We start from the raw sequence: 20,572 nt of genomic DNA on the forward strand, positions 1-20,572 counted from the left end.
GAAGTTTGCAATGTGTTTCCAAAAACTGTTTTGCTTCTCTCCTCCCTTCAGTTACAAGAAGCCTATTTCCAACTTGAACTCCCACTGCGAAAGAACTCTAAGACTGCAACAGCCGCTTGGAAAGGGCTATGCTCTGACCACCGCCAAACATTCCACACAAACAGCAAGAGCACGTATGCCTCACAAGCGTCCCCCATTAGTAGCCAGCATCATCCTTGACGCTTAAGAGCAGCCTTCCAAACCTGATGCTCTCCTGATGTTTTGGACTAAATCAGCCCCAGCAAACATAGCCAGTGGTCAAGGATGTTGGGACCTGCAGTCCAGCAAGCATCTGGAGGACCCTGGCTTGTGGAAGGAGATAGGACTATATTGTAGTTGACGGGCTGAGGCTGAGAGAGGAGTAGAGGGAACTGTTCATATTCCAGCCACGCAAAAACACTCAAGGAAGGTGTGAAACACTGCCAATGAAGGTTGCAGCCTGGGGACAGCTTGTTGTTGTTTAGTCATTTAGTTGTGTCCGACCCTTCGTGACCCCATGGACCAGAGCATGGCGGACGCCTTCCGACCTGAGGGGCTCATCTTCCAGCGTCATAACTTTTATGTGCTTGTTGTCTTTGTCCATGGAGTTTTCTTGGCGGGGATACTGGAGTGGCTTGCCGGTTCCTCCTCCAGGTGGATCACATTTGGCCAAAACTCTCCACTATGACCTGTTCATCTTGGGTGCCCTGCTCGGCATAGTTCATAGCTTCTCTGAGTTATTCAAGCCCCTTCGCCATGGCAAGGCAGTGATCCATGAAGGGGCTGGGGACAGCAGCAAGGGCCAAATAAGGAAACCCAGGGGGGCAAATTTGCCTGAATTTTCCTAACCCTACCATAATAATAATATTATATTCAATCTTTTCAGATCCAGGACCCACCTTTAACTCAAACATATCTGCATGGCAGTGGTGCTCCTGCTGTGACCCACCTTGTATCAGACATGACCCAATAGTTGATCCCAACCCACTAGCGGAAGACTACTGTATTGCCTTTCCCAAATTACAAAAACATAAAAACTTCGATATATTACTATAAAGCTGTAAAACACTCAACTATTGCCAACATCATTTTTATTACTATTTAAAAAATAATAACAACATTGCTATTATATATCCTTTTTCAGGGATTCCGGTTTAAAAATAAATAAATAAACCACAAACTTAGGCGCCATTCACTCCTCGACTGGCCAAGAATAGTCCCAAGGGGCCTTGAGCACGTGAGAAGAGTCAGCTGTGGGGCGAGCGCGCAGGCGCACTCGCGGATCAGTCGAGCGCAACCTTTGCAAAAGGGCCTGAAACTTGTGGGTGGAGTCATTGCGCAGGCGCAACCCTCTCAAATATGGCAACTGCCAGACCCGCTGGGGTCCTTCCCTCCTCCCAGAGGCCACGCCCCCTCCCGCCTCCCCTTCAGTGACAGCCTCAAGCCCCGGTTTCCCCCAGCGAGGGAGGCAGCAACCTACCCGACGCCATCCCGGTCAGCGACCCCGGCGGGGAAAGAGGTGAGGCGGGGGAAAGACGCGGGACCCCGGACAACCCGCTCCGTCGGCCACTCACTGACTGACTGACTCTGCCAGCAGTGGCAGCAACAGCAGCGTTGTCGACGCCGCCGTCGCTTCGGCTGCGGGGCGGCGCAGCCAATCAGAGCGGGCGGCGCCTACCAACTGAACAGCGCGCGCAAGAATGGGGGGGGAAAGAGATAAATAGGCGTGTTGGAACATACCTATTGACGCCCTGCAAGGGTGTGTGCGAGAGAGAAGAGAGAGCAAGAATATTGTTCCAATCGATGACGGGCGGGGAGGCTCCGTCCATGTTCCAAAGCGGGCTGTACCACCTTTGCGTACAGAGGAGGAGAGGAAGGGACTGAATGGAACGTACCACTGTGGCTTCAGTGAAATAATAGCTTTTGGGGCTCTTCAAAGTGAAGGGGAAATGTACTAATGCATTAATATCCCAGCTTTCAGCCAAGGAGCTCAAGGCAGCATACATAGTCTTTTTATTTTTTACTCACAACAACCCTATGAGGTAGGTTAGATTGAGATAGTGTTCTGCCTAATATCTTTATGACAGCGAGAATTTGAACTACACACTGGGTCCCCGTAATTAGTCAAGAGACGAAACTGCGATATTAAGCCTCAGCAAGGTGTGTGTGATGTACACACCATTTTAGCTTGCTTAGATTTGAATGACAGGGAACCTGTGAAAATAGCAGCTTCATACCAGGCATTCCTTTGGAAATGCCAAGAAACCCCAAAATCCATACAATGTTGATATCAGCTGTTGAAATCAGTGCAGCCATGAAAGGTTCGGTTTATAAACCATCCTAATGAAGTGCAGACATGCAAAGAAATGACTCATCAGCCACAAAGTTTAGAGGGAGTGGAAGGGAGTCAAGTTCCAGCAAGCAGACTGCTAGCTGAGAGATGGGAGAATCCACAGGCTCACTTTCCTCCTGAAACTAACTTCCCACTGGATCAGAAGACCGGAGGGACTAAACAGAACAGCCCCTTCGTAGGTTCGGTGAAGAGGAGGGTCTGTTTCGGGTCTGGCTGCCAGGGAAAATTGTGAGTAACACTCTCCCTGTTTTAAGAAAACGGAGGTCTTTTCCCATCATTGCTGATGTGAACAAAGATGGCTTCTCTCTCGCCGGGAGGGCAGTAGCAACAAATCTGGAAGGAATTAAGCTACAGTGGTAGCTTGGGTTAAGAATTTACATAATTCGTTCCGGAGGTCCGTTCTTAACCTAAAACCGTTCTTAACCTGAGGTACCACTTTAGCTAATGGGGTCTCCAGCTGCCGCCGCACGATTTCTGTTCTCATCCAAAGCAAAGTTCTTAACCTGAGGTACTATTTCTGGGTTGGCGGAGTCTGTAACCTGAAGCGTATGTAACCCGAGGTACCACTGTATTTGCAATGTATTTTATCCAGTCTGCTGGGACAAGAACATGCTGTGTGCTTTGCCTTCTTCTCTCTTTCCCTTTACGCTCAGTTGGTTAGAGTGTGATGCTGATAATGCAAAGGTTGCAGGTTTGATCCCTGTTTCGGTCTCCTGTGTATTTCTGCAGGGTCTCCTCCAGTTCTACAATTCCATGATTCCATTAATCTCCCCCTCCCCAGCTGCCCCCTGAATGTTATTTTCTGCTTTCTTTTCTTTTGCAAGGGACCTTGGCACTGAGCAAAAGTGCCTCCTGCAACAAAATGTTGCAGCATTATCGGCACTCCTTACAGGAGTGCACCTGTTCAATGTGCTAGCCAGCTAGCCAGGCTCTCCTTCAGCAGACCATTCCCTGTCTTTTCCTTTTCCAGCTGACACACAGCATTCCAGGGCTGCTGGATACGCACGGTCCTCATTGGGTTGGGCTTCTGAGAAGGGGTGGGGCTGGCTTTCTCATTTGTTTTCCATCATTTTATTTTATTTTTGTGTTGCTGCAAATCTCCATATTCCTGCAGATATATTCTGATGCAGCCTACAGGTTTCTCAGTAGACCACATTTAGACTCCAGTCAACACTTGGCCACTTGAGTTTTCTATTAGACGGAATAACAATAATCATTCTGCACTTGTAAGACGTTGCTCAGTTAGTGTGGAAGCATCTGTATTGTGGAACTTCCTGCCTATTGACATCAGGCAGCCATGCCTTTGCTGTACAGTGGTACCTCGGGTTACATACACTTCAGGTTACATACGCTTCAGGTTACAGACTCCGCTAACCCAGAAATAGTGCTTCAGGATAAGAACAGAAATTGGGCTCCGGCGGCGCGGCAGCAGCAGGAGGCCCCATTAGCTAAAGTGGTGCTTCAGGTTAAGAACAGTTTCAGGTTAAGAACAGCCCTCCGGAACAAATTAAGTACTTAACCCGAGGTACCACTGTACACTCTTCAGTGCCTCTTAAAAACATTTTGCCTTTCCAGCCATGTACTGTATAATGTTTAGCGTATAGCTTGTTTTAATTATTTTTGAATGTTTTAGTAGTTCTTTTTAACTGATCATTTCACTGTTTTATTCTTTTCGTAAACCTCTTGGAGATTTTATTTAGAGTTGCCATACATCTGGGAAATCCCCGACATGGCCTCTTTTGAGGGGACCTACATGCCTATCTGGGGGAATTTTCAATGTCTGGGGTTTGGGGGGGTGTTGTGAGCTGATGGCTCGGGTTCAGGCTATGGCTCTGGGTTTGGCGTGGGTGCCTTGGCAGTGGTGGATAGCTGGGGGGGTGAGCTCAACAACTCTGCCCCCCCCCAAATCTCAACAACTTTTTTGGCGATCGCCAAAAAAATGCTCAAGAAATGTCCGGATTGATACCTCTTGAAATACAGAGTTATAAATTCATAGTAAATCAACCGTACATCAGATTTACACTGGTCCACTTTTATTTTGCTCCATGAAGGAAGGACTATCAAAGGGGGGCGGTTTGATACAGGACGGCCATAATCCCTTAAGCGTACCAACACGTACTCAGGAGCCCTACCCAGCTGGCATGACAACCTTGATGGTCCCAGACAGAAGACCATCAAGGTCACAAAGGACTTGCATATGGGAGTGGATTCAACATGGACTGGAACAAAGGACAATGATCAGATCTTCCATCTGGGGGCAGGAAACTGCCAACTCCCCTTTGTCCTCTGGAAATGACTCATGGGGAGGGGGGAAAGGAGGAACCAGCCAGGTGACAAGATACTCAGGTTACCACCACAACCCCTCCCTCAACCCCTCCTTTTTGTGATGTGTCAATGATGTAGTCATGATGTAGTTGTGATGTAGTTCTAGGGGTGTAGCTTAGGGGATTAGTAACTAATAAAAGTTGGGGTCTTCTTTTGTTCTGGGCTTCCATTTTGTTTCACCTGGTGGCAGGTGGGAGTCCTGTCATGACAGTCTTCAATAAAGACCAAGCCTACTGGCTGCTGTTTTGCTCTGGTATTCCTGGCTGGTGTCCTTGTTTTTTGTCCAAGGGAGCCCTCGGATTCCTCCATTAACAACGGCAACCCTGTTTTATTACAATTGAGCTGTGTATCAATTTTGTGAAATGAATTTTCTTAAAGCAGACCCATTGAAACGAAGCGAACCAAGTTAGTCATATCCATTTACTTTCAACGGGTCTACTTTGCAGTGTTATGTTTCTTTATATACCATTTTTTGGCTGAAGGGAAAGGCCCCCCGAGGCGGCTTACAAATAATAAATAGATACAGAAGAACACAAAGTCGAAAACAAAAACCCTAATATTTCAAAAGTATTTAAAATATCCATGGTCCTGCCAAAAAGGCAAAGAGCATTCTCTACAAAAGCATCAAGAGAGGAAAAGAGCAGAAGGCTTAAGCATCAGCTCTTCCTTATGAGAAAAGCCCTAGCTCGGGGGTTCAATCCCAGTTTCAATCCCTCCTGGCATCTCCAGGTAGGGATGGGAGAGATTCTTGCCTGAAATTCTGGAGAGCTGCTGCCAGTCAATGTAGGCAGTACAGTGGTACCTCAGGTTACATACGCTTCAGGTTACATACGCTTCAGGTTACAGACTCCGCTAACCCAGAAATATTACCTCGGGTTAAGAACTTTGCTTCAGGATGAGAACAGAAATCGTGCAGCGGCAGCAGGAGGCCCCATTAGCTAAAGTGGTGCTTCAGATTAAGAACAGTTTCAGGTTAAGAACAGACCTCCAGAACGAATTAAGTTCTTAACCCGAGGTAGCACTGTACTGAGCTAGATGGACCAATTGTTTGACTCTGTATAAGGTAGCTTCCCATGTTCCTGTAAGTGTCCCAGGCAGGGGGATTGGGCAAAGCACGTGGAGATGCTTGTGTCTTGTGATAGTTCCAGCAGTCTCTGCCCTGTAAGACTATTGCTGGACACAGCTCACTGAAAGATTGTTAAAGCTGAATCTATTAAAGATGTATGTATCCAAACCCTGCAGGTGCAGCCGGACAGCATGGCTTCAAGGATCGCGCCTCTGCTGGGCCTCTTCCTCCTCGCCATCTCCACCACCAGCGTCTCCCACGCTCAAAGCTCAAAGGCCTTCCAGAGGAAGCACGTCACGTTTCTGGATCACATAGACCACAACCAATGCAACAGTGAGATGCGGAACAAGCGGATCTCTCAGACCGAGAACGGGTGCAAGCGGCTCAACACTTTCATCCATGCTCCTGAGCAAGTTGTCGACCAGGCGTGCATGGCGGGGGAGCCATACGTGATCCGGAACCAGGAATACAAAAAGAGCCCCAAAAAGTTCCGCATCACAAACTGCAGGCTCTCTCAGGAACACGGGGACGACTGCGAATACGTGGCGGAAGCCAGCAGCTTGAGATACATTGTTGTGGCTTGCGACCAAAACGGCCGGCCGGTCCATCTGGAGAGGACGCTCACCGATGCAGCTGCCGGAAAGCCAGACGACAAGCAGTCGAGTTTGAACCCAACCAAGAAACCGTCTAATTCTGCAAGTGTAATAAGCGCCCATTGGGTTAGAGGGCAGGGAAGTTGGTGCATGGGAGTGCTGATGTCTCTTTCCTTTGTCCTCTTCTGGTGCCTTTAAGAAGGAAATCATTTGAAGACAAGCTTGTCTCTGCTGCATTTCCTCTGGTCCGGCTCCTGTGGAAGACACAAGAGTGCAGGGCTGGTAGGAAATGGTGAAAGCCAGGGAGCCCCACAATTCCTGTTGCCACATTTGCACAGTGAGCGTCTTCTTCTGAGAAGACCCAAGGAGCTCTGCAGGATCAGACCAAGGTATATCTAGACCAGCATCCTCCAACCAACCAATGGCCAGCCAGATATTCACATAAGAAGAACTTGCTGGTCCGGCCAATGGCTCACCTGGTTCAGCATCTTCTTATCATGGTGGCCAAGCAGATGCCCCAAAGGGAAACCCACAAGCAGGACCTGAGCCTGAGAGCCCTCTCCCCTCCTGTGGCTCCCAGCAACTGGTATTCAGAAGCATTGCTGCCTCCGACTATGGACTTCTTTTGCTCTTTCTGAAGCTTTTCAAATTTTACAAAACCTTTGTAACCAGAACTGTGCACAGTATTCCAAATGCAGCTGCCACATAGATTTTTAAAACAGCATTATGATATCTGTATTTCCCCCCACACTGGAGAGGGGCAGGGTCCTGGCAGCTAGACGTTTGATCCAGCTGTTTGGGGACTATAATTCCCATCATCCCTGACCACTGGTCCTGTTAGCTAGGGATGATGGGAGTTGTAGTCCCAAAACAGCTAGAAGGCCAAGATTGGCCATCACTGAGCTAATAACTTCCAACACTTTGTGGGGCCCTGGCGGCAACACATGTTTAGGGGTTAGGCCTGAGGATAATTTCTGCAGAAGAGAACACTGCCTGCCTTGCTTTTAATACTTAAATAGTGAATATATTTGGCCAAAATAGCACGTTGGTGGACTGGGAGGGTGTATCCTTTCAATATAGGTAATTTTTCTTATCTCCAGTATTTAGCTCTTGCTGCAGGAACTATTGAAGAAAATAGTCCTTGATCTTTTCGAATTACATTTATTGCATAACTCAATAAAATAAGTTCTAAACTGGCACATTTTTTGTAATTCTATGCACTTCATTTATGGTATCAGGCCAACCTTTCTGAGGACTGAGAGATGCCCCCAACATTATTCAAAGAGGGAAGTAGAGTGGGCTCCACCTCTGGAAAATTGGGGCCATCTCTTCACATCCAATACACCTGAGGAGAAAACTGAATTTTTGAACTTGCCTGGATGTAACTTAAAAGGCTGCCCGAATGTAGCAGGGACAACTTAGCCCACGATCTGCAATGAAATGTATGTCGCTGCCTTTGCTCACCCAGCAATGGGTGGTGATTTTTTGTTGAGCCTCTTCCTTGGGATATTTGTCCTTGCAAAGGCCACCTACATGGAGACGATTTAAATCACCTCTATGAGTTAAAAAGGCTGACACTGTTAACAAAGTAAATGGATGTAAGCCAAGCAGAAGGCAAAATTTAATATGTGCCGAAAACAATAGTGGTGCAAGTGCCATCTCAGTGTTCGCCTGTACTTTACCCACGCCCATTAGAGACACGCCTCTAGTGTAGCCACGCCCATCACGGACATTGGCTCCAATGTAACCACGCCTCCATGAATCTCTCTCATTCAGCTATGCCCTTTGGGAAGCAAATCCGGTCAGCCACGCCCTCAGTGGCCTCGCCTCTCCTTTAACTGCTCTCCGTCACTGACCACGCCTCTCCCTTAACCACGCCCCAAAGGAACCCGTCTCTCCCTCAGCCACGTCCCTCCCCTTTAACTACCACAGGGATTGACGTCACCTCCCACCAATCACGTCAGACAGCCGGGAGCGAGAGAGTCTCCCTCCGTGAGGACCTGGGGAGGCGGTGGGCGTGGCTGTAAAAGGCGCCATCCTATCGGAAGCAGGCGCCACGGCGCCCCGTCCTCCTCCCTCAGCGAGAGAGACGGCCTGCAGACTCCTTGGCAACGGACGCAACCACCAAGGACCCGGAAGCAAAACCAGGGGAAGGCGGAAGTACTTCTGATCCCGGCAATTGGACTCTGAGGGAAATAGGAGGATGGAGCGGCTGCCGGTGGCGACTTTTCTGACGGTGCTGCTCTCCTTCCTGGCCTCTGGGCCGAGCCTGCTGCCGTGGGGCGCGGAGCGGGGCCTGCCAGGAGACCTTTCTTCCGCCTTTTCGCTGCGCCCCGAGGCGGTGCTGGAGGGGCAGGGTGAGGCGGTGGGACACCGACCCCCCTCTCTTTTCGACGGGTGGGGGAGTTATTGCCAAAATGGGGGGTAGGGTCTTTGGGGGTCCTGAGTCAAGGGAGGAGAAACTGGGGACTCCTACGCTAAGGGCTGAACCTCAGTGGTTAGAGCAGTGTTTCCCAACATTTTTTTGGCCATGCCCCACCTAAGCATCTCTCAAATCCTGATGCTCCTATTCACGCGGAGGAAGCCTTAAAGGCCATTCACTGTTAATAACTCATTCTCGAATTGCTCCCCTTAGAAATCAAATTACCCCCCCCCGTGGGGCGTGTGCCCCACGTTGGGAACCAAGGGGTTAGAGCATCCGTTTTGCATGTCTCAGGTTCAGTACCCAACCATATGTCCAGTGAAGGCTGGGGAAAAGAGAGCATGGTCTGAAACCCTGGAGATCTACACAAGATTGAGCTAGGTGGACCAATAGTCAGCATAAGGCAGTTTCCTATGTTCCTCTTTAAACCAGCCCTTTGTTTAGAATAACGTGGACTGGAGCTTTCCTTTGCTTTTAAGTAAAAGCTCAGGGGAAGAGCACCTGCTGTGCATGCAGAGGTCCCAAGTTCACCCCCCAATGACATCTCCAGATAGGGCTGCAAGCATCCGCCAGTTTGAAACCCTGGAGAACCACTGTCTGTCAGTGTGGGCAACAATGAGCTCAATGGACGTACCCAGTGTAAGACAGCTTACTGTGTTGCTTCTTGTGTAGGAACAGGATATCTTTTACCGACATGGCATTTTCCTCCCATCTCAGTATATAGGCTGGTGACCTACATCTGTGTATATGAGGATGTGATCTCCTTGGTATGTGGCGCCATCATCATTTGGTACTTCGCCGGCAGCTTTGAGAAGACTGTGGGTACTGTGAGACACTGCTTCCTCACTGTGGCCTTTGCCATTTCCTTAGCTCTGCTTTACCTGATGCTCTGGGCTGCCCTTTCCAGGCTCTGGGAAGTGGCAGATGCCAAAGGCTTTGTGCCTGTGGCTTTTGCCATGCTGGCTGCATCCATTGCCCGCTCCCGGATGAGGAGGACACTGCTGCTTGGGGTCAACATCCATGTGGCACTGGTGCCGTGGGTCCTGATTTGCGTGGCTTGGCTTATTCTAAGTTCCTCTCTCCTAGGGAACATCTGCGGCCTCTTAATTGGAGACATCTGTATCCTTTTGAATAGATTCCCATAAGCCAGTTTGGGGAAATGCTGAATGGGGCCCTCCAAACCTCTTTATCTGGACATTAGGACCCTCTCCTGGTCAAAATTGAATTTGGTTATTGTGAACTAAGACCTGGGAGAGTCCACGGTTTAAATTCCTGACTCTGCTGTGAATCTGGCTCCTGATCTTGGGCCAGTCAGTCTCTCAGTCTGTCCGACCTCCCAGGGTCGCTGTAAGGATAAAAAGCAGAGCAAGGGAGAACCACATATACCACCTTGGTCTCTTTGGAGGAATAGCAGGATAGAAATGTAAAAGGCCAACCAAAATAATCAGGACATCTAGAGCACTCTCATTGTGAGAAAAGGCTACAGTGTCGGTGCCTCTTTATTTTAGAACAGAAAGAGTGCCTATGGGGAGGCTGAGCTAGAGGAGTATAAAATAATGCACCATAGGGAGACAGCCTGGGCTCTTTTTCTAGCTCTTCCTTAACTACTTGCCAAACTCAGATGGTTATGGCTACTGCTTTGGTGCAGATCTCCCTGAATCAACAGTCTCTCGTCTGGATAAAAAGTTCCCTTTCCGTCTGCTGAAGAGAATACCAGGAATGAAGTATGTTCCAGGGTCTATAGCAGAGAGAAGGGCTTCTCAGAGCAGGAAGTAAGTATGTCCATCCCAGTAAGGGAGTTATGTGCTCAATTGGCTTTAGATAAGAACATAAAAACATGAATAGCCCTGCTGGATCAGGCTAGTGGCCTATCTAGTCTAGCCAGATGCCCCAATGGGAAACCATCAAACAGGACCCAAGCATTAGAGCCCTCTCCCCTCCTGGGGTTTCCAGCAACTGATATTCAAAAGCATTGCTGCTTCCAACTGCAGAGGCAGAGCATAGCCATCAAGGTTAATATATATTGATAACCCTTTTCTCCATCAGGTTGTCTATTAAATCCATCTTGTTGGCCATTACTTCTTTCTATAGGAGCAAGTTGCCATTGTTTAACTATGTGCTGTGTGATGAAGTCATTTATTTTATCTGCAATGACATCTCTCTCTTCTCTTCAGGCTAAACCCAGCACCCGGTTCTTACCCCACTCAGAGCTATCACAGTTCCTCTCCTCCCTCCTTGCTTGCTGTTCATATGCAACACCCCAGTACATGCCCTCCTGGATCTCAGCCACAGTGCATACCCGGTCCTGTGCTGAATCAGTGCACTGGTTCCCTTGGAGGGTCATGCATCCAGCACCATTTCCAATCTCCACCAGGATCCATCTTGCAGCATTTCAGTGGGTCTGACTCAGGGGGACCCAAGAGGACAGATTGCTCCAATGTCCCCCATGCACCTGGGTTTCCAGCTGCAGGAGCAGCGTCAGAATCAGCAGAGCTTTGTCGAGTTCACGTAGGGTGAAATTCCTGTATTCTACTGCCTGCAATTCATGTGAGGATCGGCAAAGGTTTTCCCTCCAAGATGGGAGTCTCCTCCAGGTGGATGAAGGATTTTTAAAGTCATAAACAGCTTCAATTCAGTGTACCAAAGAAACCACCCTCTCTCCATGTCAGATGATGGTATTCTCTCTACTCGATCATCAGTGTAACACAGAGAGCTCCACAAGTTCAGGGCTCCATCTCCTTGTTATACCCAAGCTTGAGCAATCTTACAAAATGATTTAATGTGGTTTTATCTTTTGAGAGGGTGGCTGGCCTGGCCAGGACTGGTAAATTTCTACTGTGCCTTTTCTGTATATGTGTGTGTTGGCCTTGAATCATTATGAACCCTGAACCCTTGAATGGGGCATCCTACGCATGTGATTTATTTCATAAGAGTATGGAAAGGTGGCAGCTAGTACCTGCTTGAAAGCATGGTGTCTTGAGGTGAGCTTTCTACAGGACTTGGGTCTGCAACCACAGACACCCCGAATCAGGGACTGTAGCCTACAGCTCTGATTTATTTTTTACAGGTATGTTCATTTGGGTTTGGGGGTTATCTTGCTACTGATAAAAATCATTGTGACTTTGTATGAAATAATGCTGGTTTGCTTAATGTTCTGGGAAGGGCTATAGCTCAGTGGCAGAGCTCCTGCTTTGTTAAAAAAATGTTCAATATTCAGTCTCTGGTATCTCAAAAAAGACTGGGTCGCAGGTGATGGAGAGCCTCATCTAGCTAGAGTAGATGTGGTCAGGCAGACAAATACTCTGACCCTGCTAGAATGCAGCTTCCTAAGTTCCATGAAGTGAGGAAAGGGGAGAGAGGAGACTTCAGTCTTATCCCAAAACATACATAAACCAAATATATCTTCTACAAAGATCACTGTGGCTGTTTCCAATCACCCTGTGCCTCACAAGGGGACCTATGTGCCCTGCTCAGTGCCAGCGACGCAACCAATTTTATTTTATATTTTTAAGCCAGTGGGAGAACAGTCATTATATCTTCTGTGTCCCAGGCGGCCTTGGCAGAGGCTAAGCTGCACAAGCCATTCAGATCTGCATCCCATGACAGTTGCAAATTGCAAATATCAAAATCCTCTCCCTTGTTTCATTTAAAATCCAGCCTGATGAGCAGTTCTGGAGGTGTTGAACGCTTCCTTGCGCCTAGCTGGAGAGGTTACCATCTATCAGGGTGCTGTAGCAGGGGGATGGACTAGATGACCTGCAAGGTCCCTTCCAAGCTTGGGATTTGACTTTATGACACTTCAGCTGGTCCAAATAAAGTGATTGCCATACTGTGGTTTCTGGATGTCTCCTCCAATTTTTGTGTAGAAACCTCTCAAGGTAGCTGGTTCTTTAGTATGATGGTGTGGGGGCTGGTTGCTGGCTGGGAGGAGCACTGCTGGGGGAGCTGGCTGTGTGCTGTCTGACCATAGATCAGCTGTGCTGGACATTTTCAGTCCCCAGATTCAACACCTGATGTCGCAGAGATGGGGAGAATGAGGCATTATCCCATCCTTTCTTTTGAACGCTTTGGACAACTAATTGGTTTTCCCTAGGTCTGACATTTCCTCCAGTCAACAGAGGTTATGATGAGACATAATAAATCTTTTAAAAATGGACAGCCTGCATGCAGTTTGATCTGGAATATAAACAACTTGTAACATCTGGATGAGCCTCTTTGCACCCTCCCTGTTTGCCCACAAAACACCACTATTCCTCCTGGCTTTTAAAGGGGCCATAATGCTGTGTGTAGATGGTTTTTTCCAGGTGCTTTAATGAGGCATTGATGTGTGATAGGGGTAGGTGTGGGGAAGCCATGGCTGTCTCCATGTTAAAACTCCTTATCAGCCCCAGCCAGCAACTGTAGTCCAACCACACTTGGAGGGCCACAGGTTCCCCACCCTTGTTGGTGGTTGCGGGGGGAGAGAGAGAGAGAATGCACAAAACCATTGAGGAAGTCGCCTTACTTTATTTATAGGCCACTTTTTCTGCCAAAAGACCTTTCAAGTGGCTTTCTGAACAACTATCAGGGAAATGGAAAACCCACCACGTTAAAAGATAAAATAAACGTCTAGCCATGCAAAGTAGCTGCTTCTGCAGAAGAACTATCTAAACTCACTCACATGAGAGAGGATATGGAAATCTATAGACTTAATAAAATGCAGTCTGTATAAGAAATGCTTTCAAAGGCTAGGATCCAAATGCCTACGTAAAAGATCAGGCAAAAGGTTCATCCTGCTGCTCACCCTGCCCAACAAGGTGATTCTGGGGATCCTACAAGCAGGACCCGAGTCCAGTAGCGTTTGCCTCATGTTCCCCAGAAACTGGGCCTCTGGGTAGACACTGAACAGCAGGGATGGGGAGAGCCTGCAGCCCTCCAGATGATGATGGACTCCCCCAACGCCCATCAGCCTCATCTGACATAGTCACCGGGGAGGGAGGATGGAAGTTGTAGTCCAATAACATCTGGAAAGCTACCAGGTTTGGGGGAAGCTGGTCTGGTCTAAAAAATAGCAAGCCCACACCACGGTCTCCCATTGAACAAAACCTTGCTGGCTGTATGGAGCAAGCTTTGAATGTTTAGCCTGCAAAAGAGGAGACTAAGAGGAGGCATGATAGCCAGCTTCAGATATCTACAGAGCTGTCACATGGAAGAGACAGCAAGCTTGTTTTATCCTTCAGAGGGGAGGACATGAACCAGTGGCTTCAAGTGAGAAGAAAGGAGATTCTGACTAAACATCTGAAAGAACTTTCTGACGGTAAGAACTTTTTGACAGTGGAATGCACTTCCTTTGAAGGTGGTGGACTCTCCTTCCTTGGAGGTTTTTAAGGAAAGGTTGGATAGCCATCTGTCAGGGATGCTTTAGTTGTGTTTCCTGCATTGCAGGGGTTTGGGCTAGATGACTTGGGGTCCTTTCCAACTCTACTTCTGTGAATACACACGTGGTCCTCAACAAACCCCAATCACAAGGAGCCCAGAGGGTCCTGCTTTAGCTGGCCGAGGATTCCCATGCCCCTTCTCGGGAGCAGTTGAGAGCTGATCCATGGAACTAAAGGGGCGACACGCACAAAGGTGGCTGATTGGCTGATCTCCTTTGCTTTGCTTTGACTTTCCACTGAAGATGTAAAGATTCCCTCCAGGTAAAGCTGCCCGTCCTCTCCTGGGCAGACAAAAAGCCCTCCTGTACTCAGCTATCAAGAGAGAGAGAAAGGTGAAGATGAGCTGCCGGAGGATTGCAACTGGAAAGCTAGCAGCCAAATTCAGAAGCATCACTGCCTCTGACCCTGGAGGCAGAGCATAGCCATCATCCATGAAATTCAAAGCAACAGGGTAATTACCTGAGGGTCCTTTTTGAGGCTGAATGGTTGTGCACAGGTGGAGGCCAAGGAAGAGGTGGGGACACAGCTGTCCAGCGAGGTCACGGTCCACTGAAGGATGTCAGGGTGAGCTGATGGAAAGGAACGCCACAAGCCTCTAAGGATCTGCCTGCCTTCTTTGCTCTTTCTCCCCGTGGCTTGTGATCTTTTCTCCTCCAAGCCCATCAACCTTGGCTGCTCAAAAGTCTCCCATAAATAGCTCTCATTACAATTCAAATTCGGATGCACGGGGCTCCCTGTCTGTGGAGCAATGTGAAATCTGCTTTTCCTAACTCACGGACTACGCTTTTCTATTGTCAAACTTTACCCAAGATCCCTGCAATGCTTTTACACATTCCTCGTTTTATCTCTTCAAGACAGTTTGCAAGAGAGAAATAGTACCCCACGATTTCCCCAGCCATTCTTGTTTCGGAAGTATTTATGTTTATACTTTTTGATGACAAGGATAAACCAGATCAGCAAACAACCAGTGCCTTTTATAAGACCTCTCTTATTTGTAAGACAAACCAGAGGGTCAGTATTTTCTAATGTGAAAGTGCAGTATACAAACAAGCCTCTTGTGGGAGCCAATGAGTTAGAAATGCCCTAAATAAACCTATAGGGTGATTTTGCTATAATTCACAGGGTTTCCAGAGGACCTCCTGAAGAGGTGCTACAGCAACTGCATTGGTCCTTACTTGGACTTAACCCATGTGCAACTGTACTCATTCTATGCACCTATTTTGTAGTTTTGCTTTTCATCTTTTAATTTTCGTCTTTTGTTACAACTGTTGTTTTTGTTTTATATAACATCATGAAATTAAATTTAAAAATCCTTTACCAAAATATAAAAATCCCAGGTAAGGACTGGGGAAGTATGCTGCCTGAAACCCTGTCAGTTACTACCTGTCAGTGTAGACAATACTGAGCGATATATGGGTCCATTGTCTGGATAAGGCAGCTTCCTATTTTCCTATAGATTTTCAGCTGTACAGCATTTCTGAACCACACCAAGCAACATGTAGGCTAATAATATATTGACAATATTTATATAACACTATCAAACTGTTTCAAAATTCATAAACAGTGCAGGGAGTCACAAACTAATAAATATCAAGTGTGCCGCTGTGGTCTAAACCACAGAGCCTAGGGCTTGCTGATTGGAAGATCGGCAGTTCGAATCCCCACAATGGGGTGAACTCCCGTTTCTCGGTCCCAGCTCCTGCCAACTTAGCAGTTCGAAAGCACGTCAAAGTGCAAGTAGATAAATAGGTACCGCTCCAGCGGGAAGGTAAACGGCATTTCCGTGCGCTGCTCTGGTTTGCCAGAAGCGGCTTAGTCATGCTGGCCACATGACCTGGAAAAAACTTTCTGTGGACAAACACTGGCTCCCTCGGCCAGTAAAGCAAGATGAGCGCCGCAACCCCAGAGTCATTCATGATTGGACTTAACTGTCAGGGATCCTTTACTTTTGCCTTTTTTAACTCTTCCATAAACAGAATGATTAGAATGGTATGTCACTATAGTCTATGCCTTTTTGTACACATTATTTTGCTTGAGAAGTGCACCACAAAATTTGGAGAAGTGTACATTTCAAGGGATGGCTGCATTTCGGTTTCCATATTGTTTCAGAAACTGCAAATTAGTTAGATAGATATATGATTTTAAGTGAGAACAGAATTAAATTTTGCCCCATCCCCATGAGACACTCCCAGCCTCCAGAGACAGAAACACCTGTGCCTTACCACCACGTTCCTTTGATCCTATCGCCCAGCACCCAGTCCCAGGTGGTACAACATGGAGCGGGTCAGGAAGGCAAATGGGACGGGTGGTCGATGTGATAGGTGCCAGCTTTGCCAGCTGGACTAATGCGACATCATCCTGGGCACCTGACGAGCGAGGGGTAATCTTGGCAACTGGATACAGCTCATCTGAAGAAGTGAGCTTTACAGAGTACGAGGAGATGTTTCTGCAAAGCAAAAAGATGGGCTGGAAGTTACATGTGATGGGGGGGCAAGGGGGAGAGGACGGCATCGCAACAGAGTCATCAGGCTTGAATAGGAAAACGGGAGGGTTATACAAAGCTCATTGGGTTACCTGGGGCCAGTCACCATCTAACCTACCTCAGAGGGTGTTGTGAGGGTGAAATGGGGAGGAGGAAAACCAGTTACACCACCTTGAGCTCCTTGGAAGATAAAGGTGGCATATGAATATAGTAAATAAAATAAATAACTAATAAACACCTGTAGCTTGCTGCTGGTACAGAAGAAACAAATTAGAAGAGCCTGCTTGGTCAGGCCAATAGGGGCCCATCTAGTCCAGCATGCTGTTCTCACCGTGGCCACCAGAGGCTCCAAAGGGAAACCCACAAGCAGGTCCTGAGCACAAGAAGCATGACTGCTTCCAGCTGTTGAGGCAGAGCACAACCATAATGGCTACTAGCCATCAATAGCCCTCTTCTCCGTGAATTTGTCCCATCCTCTTTCAAAGCCTCTTCTAAAGATTATCAAGGAAATTCTACTTGTGGCACTGCACCCTTCAGAATATCACAGGGTAGTTTCCCGAAAATGGGCATTTTCTGCTGCTGTTCCTGTTCCTGTGAGAATGCCCGTCACTCTGCCAGATACGGAGCATCAGTTGTCTTGTGAAGACTTTTTATCTTTTTGTTCAGGCTTCCCCCTGCCCATGCAATTGGACCTTAACCTACGAAGGATATTGTAGAGTTGGAAAAGCATCAGAAAATGGCATCCAAACTGATTGAGGGCATGGAGCTGCTCCCCTATGGGAGAAGAGCACTACTGTGCCGAAGTCCTACTTGCCAGCTTCCCATTAGCGTGTCTCGTTGGCCGCTTGGAGAACAGAACAGATAGGCCTGGGCTCAATCCAACAGCCAGGCTGAATTGTGAGGAGGTGGGCGAGCGGGTGGTTTGCCCTTCCTTGGGACACTGAAAGCTGGGTGTCACCAGCTTCTAGCTCCCTCTGATTCCGTGTCTCTGTACTTAGTGCACAGGATACAAGGTTGGATTGCGAGCACCAGGCCCCCGGTTGCTTTTTCACACTGCAGAATTTTGCAATGCAAGTTTCTAGCCCTCAGGGCTGGGGAGATGTGCTTGGCAATGAGGCAGCTTTCTCAATGCACAACTCAGTGAGTTTGTTGGGGCAGTGCGTCTGCTTCTGGAATGCACAGTCAGCTTATGGAATTCTGGTAAGGGTTACAAAAATGCTCAGATTGCGTTGGGGTATAAATAATAATTAATTTATACCCCGCCCATCTGGCTGGGTTTCCCCAGCCACTCTGGGCGGCTTCCAACAAAATATTAAAATACAATAGTCTATTAAACATTAAAAGCTTCCCTAAACAGGGCTGCCTTCAGATGTCTTCTAAAAGTCTGGTAGTTGTTTTTCTCTTTTCTCTTTCTCTTTGAGGTGAGGTGAAAGTATGGAGCCCTAATGCAGAATTTAATCTAAAAGCCTTCTCTCTCTCTCTCTCTCTCTCTCTCTCTCTCTCTCTCTCTCTCTCTCTCACACACACACACACACACACACACACACTTTTAACCAAACCATGTCCCGCTCAGTGGAACATTAGAAAAGAATACAGTTGTACCTTCGTTATTGAATGCCTTGCGACTCAAACGTTTTGGCTCCTGAACGCCACAAACACGGAAGTGAGTGTTCCGGTTTGCAAACGTTCCTTGGAACCCAAATGTCTGATGCGGTTTACGCGGCTATCGATTGAGTGCAGGAAGCTCCTGCAGCCAATCGGAAGCTGGGCCTTGGTTTTCTAACGTTTTTGGAAGTCAAATGGACTTCTAGAACAGATTCCGTTCGACAACAACTGTATAACTTAAGAGCCTTCTGGATCAGACCAGTGGCCCATCTATTCCAGCATCCTGACCTCACAGTAGCCAACCAGATGCTCAATGGTGGTGGTGGTGGTGGGAAACCTGCAAGCAGGAGTCAAACACAGGAGCACTCCCCCCTCCTGTGATTTCCAGCAACTGGTATTCAGAAGCATTGCTGCTTCCAGCCATGGAGGCAGGACATAGCCATTGTTATAGCTATTATTATTGTTATCTCTTTTTTTAAATGTTAGCAGTAACATCAAAGTCACTTCATCAAGGAAATGGGTCGATTCCTTTTGCCTTTAGCCAGATCGTGTGCTGAACTCGTTCACCATTGTGTCATAAAGAATGTTTATAAAATTATGCATGGTATGAAGAAAGTGGGCAGAGCAAAGGTTTCTCATAACACTAGAGCTAGTGGACATCCCATGAAGCTGAAGGTTGTAAGAGTCGGAACAGACCAAAGAAAGGACTTCTTCACGCAGTACATAGTTAAACTACGGAACTCGCCCCAACAGGAGGCAGTGATGGCCACCAACCTAGATGGCTTTAAAAAGGATAGGACAAATTCACAGAGGAGGGGGCTATCAATATACATTAGCCTTGATGGCTATGCTCTGCCTCTGTGGGTAGAGTCAGCAATGCTTCTGAATGCCAGTTGCTGGAAACGAGGGGACAGTCTTCCTGTGCTCAAATCCTGCTTGCTGGTTTCCCACAGGGGCATCTGGGTGGCCACTGTGAGATCAGGACGTTGGACTTGATGGGCCTTTGGCCTGATCCTGCAGGCTCTTCTTAGGTTCTTAAACTGTGCTGCAGAAAATCTAACATTTCCAGGTTTTGATTATGTGTTATGCCTACTGGCTAATGCAGTAAAACTGAAATAGCTGTAGCCTGCACTACTGGAGTCATTACTTCAAACCAGCTAAGTGGCTTAAGTTACCATTGCGTACACGCTTACCTGGTAACAAGCCCCATTGAATTCATTGAGACTTACTTTGATGTGGACATGTAGGGGCTTGCACTGTTAATTTCATCAGCAGACAGCCAAGCTCAGATTCCACAGTTATTGACAAAGCCAGATAAATTTGAGATAGACAACAGAAGCCAGATTTGCAGTTGAGCAAGCCGTGTGCTAAGGTTAATTTGGTGGGTTGAGAAATTTTATAGGATAAACAATTAATAGGGATCATAAACTGGAGCTCATTCTTACAATTCTATGAAGAAAACACAGTGATTGTGTTCAAACCCAGTTCCTGATGCTGCTTCTATCTGATTTTCCTTATAGCAAGATTGTTGATTGATTGGTCAGAAGAACTCTGTACTATGCTTAGGTACTGAATAACTTCTGTGGAACTCTCTGCTCCAAGATGGCCACTGGCCTAGATTAGGCAGCCATTTGCCAAATGGATCTTCCATGTGCAGGGGAAATATAGCTCTAATACCAGATGTCACAGGGACAAAAAATTGTTAGGGGAAGCTTTAAATGAAATGAATGTTTTAAATCATGTTTGTTTGTGTTTTCAGAGTTTGTCCCTGGCTTATGCTGCATTTAATGTAGTAGGATTATTATTATTATTATTATTATTATTATTATTATTATACCCCACTCATCTTAATGAGTTTCCCCAGCCACTCTGGACGGCTTACAGCATATCTAACAACATAATACTGTAATGATAATTGGCTCCAAACAATAAGAAACCTTGAACTTTGGGTCCCAGCCAACTCTGCAGTTCTATGATTCTAGGAATAAAGCAATAAAGTCATTAAAACAGTTTAAGGGCATAAGCAGAGGTCAGGCCAAACTAGTTTAGCATCCTGTTCTCTCAAGGGACCAACCAGATGCCCCAGTGGGAAGATCCCAAGTAGGACCTGAACGCAACAGGACTCTCCCTGCTTGTGATTCTCAGAAATCCCTTTTCTAATGACCCCCAAAATTGAATTTGCCTTTTTCACAGTTGCTGCACATTGGGTCAATGTCTTCAATTGAGCTATCCACTATGAACCCAAGGTCTCATTCCTAGTCAGTCTCTGCCAGTTCAGACCCCATAAGCGT

The 20,572-nt window shown here is 47.3% G+C and overlaps 4 protein-coding genes and 1 long non-coding RNA gene across 9 annotated transcripts in view; 2 read left to right on the forward strand and 3 right to left on the reverse strand.

The window, feature by feature from the left end:
* The window catches only part of TAF15 (TATA-box binding protein associated factor 15), a 19,431-nt gene extending 17,796 nt beyond the window's left edge, over positions 1–1,635 (reverse strand). For 2 of the 3 annotated variants that reach the window (XM_081173096.1, XM_081173097.1), the window contains exon 1: positions 1,499–1,635. In XM_081173096.1, the coding sequence (XP_081029222.1) occupies positions 1,499–1,508 (10 nt within the window). In that variant the 5' untranslated portion in view covers positions 1,509–1,635. The remainder of the gene's footprint in view (positions 1–1,498) is intronic. The other variant, XM_081173098.1, reaches the window with a different exon arrangement.
* Positions 1,432–7,554, forward strand: LOC308574874 (ribonuclease pancreatic-like). Of its 2 annotated transcripts, none has more exons than XM_081173223.1 (2): positions 1,432–1,537; positions 5,939–7,554. In XM_081173223.1, exon 2 carries the CDS (start codon positions 5,954–5,956, stop codon positions 6,551–6,553), a length of 600 nt encoding a protein of 199 aa, XP_081029349.1. In that variant the 5' UTR covers positions 1,432–1,537; positions 5,939–5,953; the 3' UTR covers positions 6,554–7,554. The 2 variants fall into 2 exon arrangements, with proteins under 2 accessions (XP_081029349.1, XP_081029348.1); XM_081173222.1 differs by lacking the exon at positions 1,432–1,537 and adding an exon at positions 2,394–2,599.
* Positions 7,213–8,425, reverse strand: LOC308574950. The gene is made up of 2 exons (XR_014002662.1): positions 8,315–8,425; positions 7,213–7,700 (listed from the first exon to the last, which is right to left on the reverse strand). It is a non-coding gene; the product is annotated as an uncharacterized lncRNA (long non-coding RNA).
* On the forward strand, positions 8,413–12,615 carry RHBDD2 (rhomboid domain containing 2). Its single transcript, XM_081173145.1, has 4 exons — positions 8,413–8,712; positions 9,495–9,896; positions 10,399–10,549; positions 10,952–12,615. Exons 1-4 carry the CDS (start codon positions 8,559–8,561, stop codon positions 11,292–11,294), a joined length of 1,050 nt encoding a protein of 349 aa, XP_081029271.1. The 5' UTR covers positions 8,413–8,558; the 3' UTR covers positions 11,295–12,615.
* A 648-nt stretch (positions 12,616–13,263) lies between these two features.
* The window catches only part of LOC308574777 (uncharacterized protein), a 38,682-nt gene continuing 31,373 nt past the window's right edge, over positions 13,264–20,572 (reverse strand). For both annotated transcript variants that reach the window (XM_081173006.1, XM_081173005.1), the window contains 3 exons: positions 16,417–16,640; positions 14,654–14,763; positions 13,264–14,506 (listed from right to left, as the gene is read on the reverse strand). In XM_081173006.1, the coding sequence (XP_081029132.1) occupies positions 14,279–14,506; positions 14,654–14,763; positions 16,417–16,640 (562 nt within the window). In that variant the 3' untranslated portion in view covers positions 13,264–14,278. The remainder of the gene's footprint in view (positions 14,507–14,653; positions 14,764–16,416; positions 16,641–20,572) is intronic.

The sequence above is a fragment of the Podarcis bocagei genome (genome assembly GCF_964188305.1).
Source record: "Podarcis bocagei genome assembly, chromosome: 15".
Classification (NCBI taxonomy): domain Eukaryota; kingdom Metazoa; phylum Chordata; class Lepidosauria; order Squamata; family Lacertidae; genus Podarcis; species Podarcis bocagei.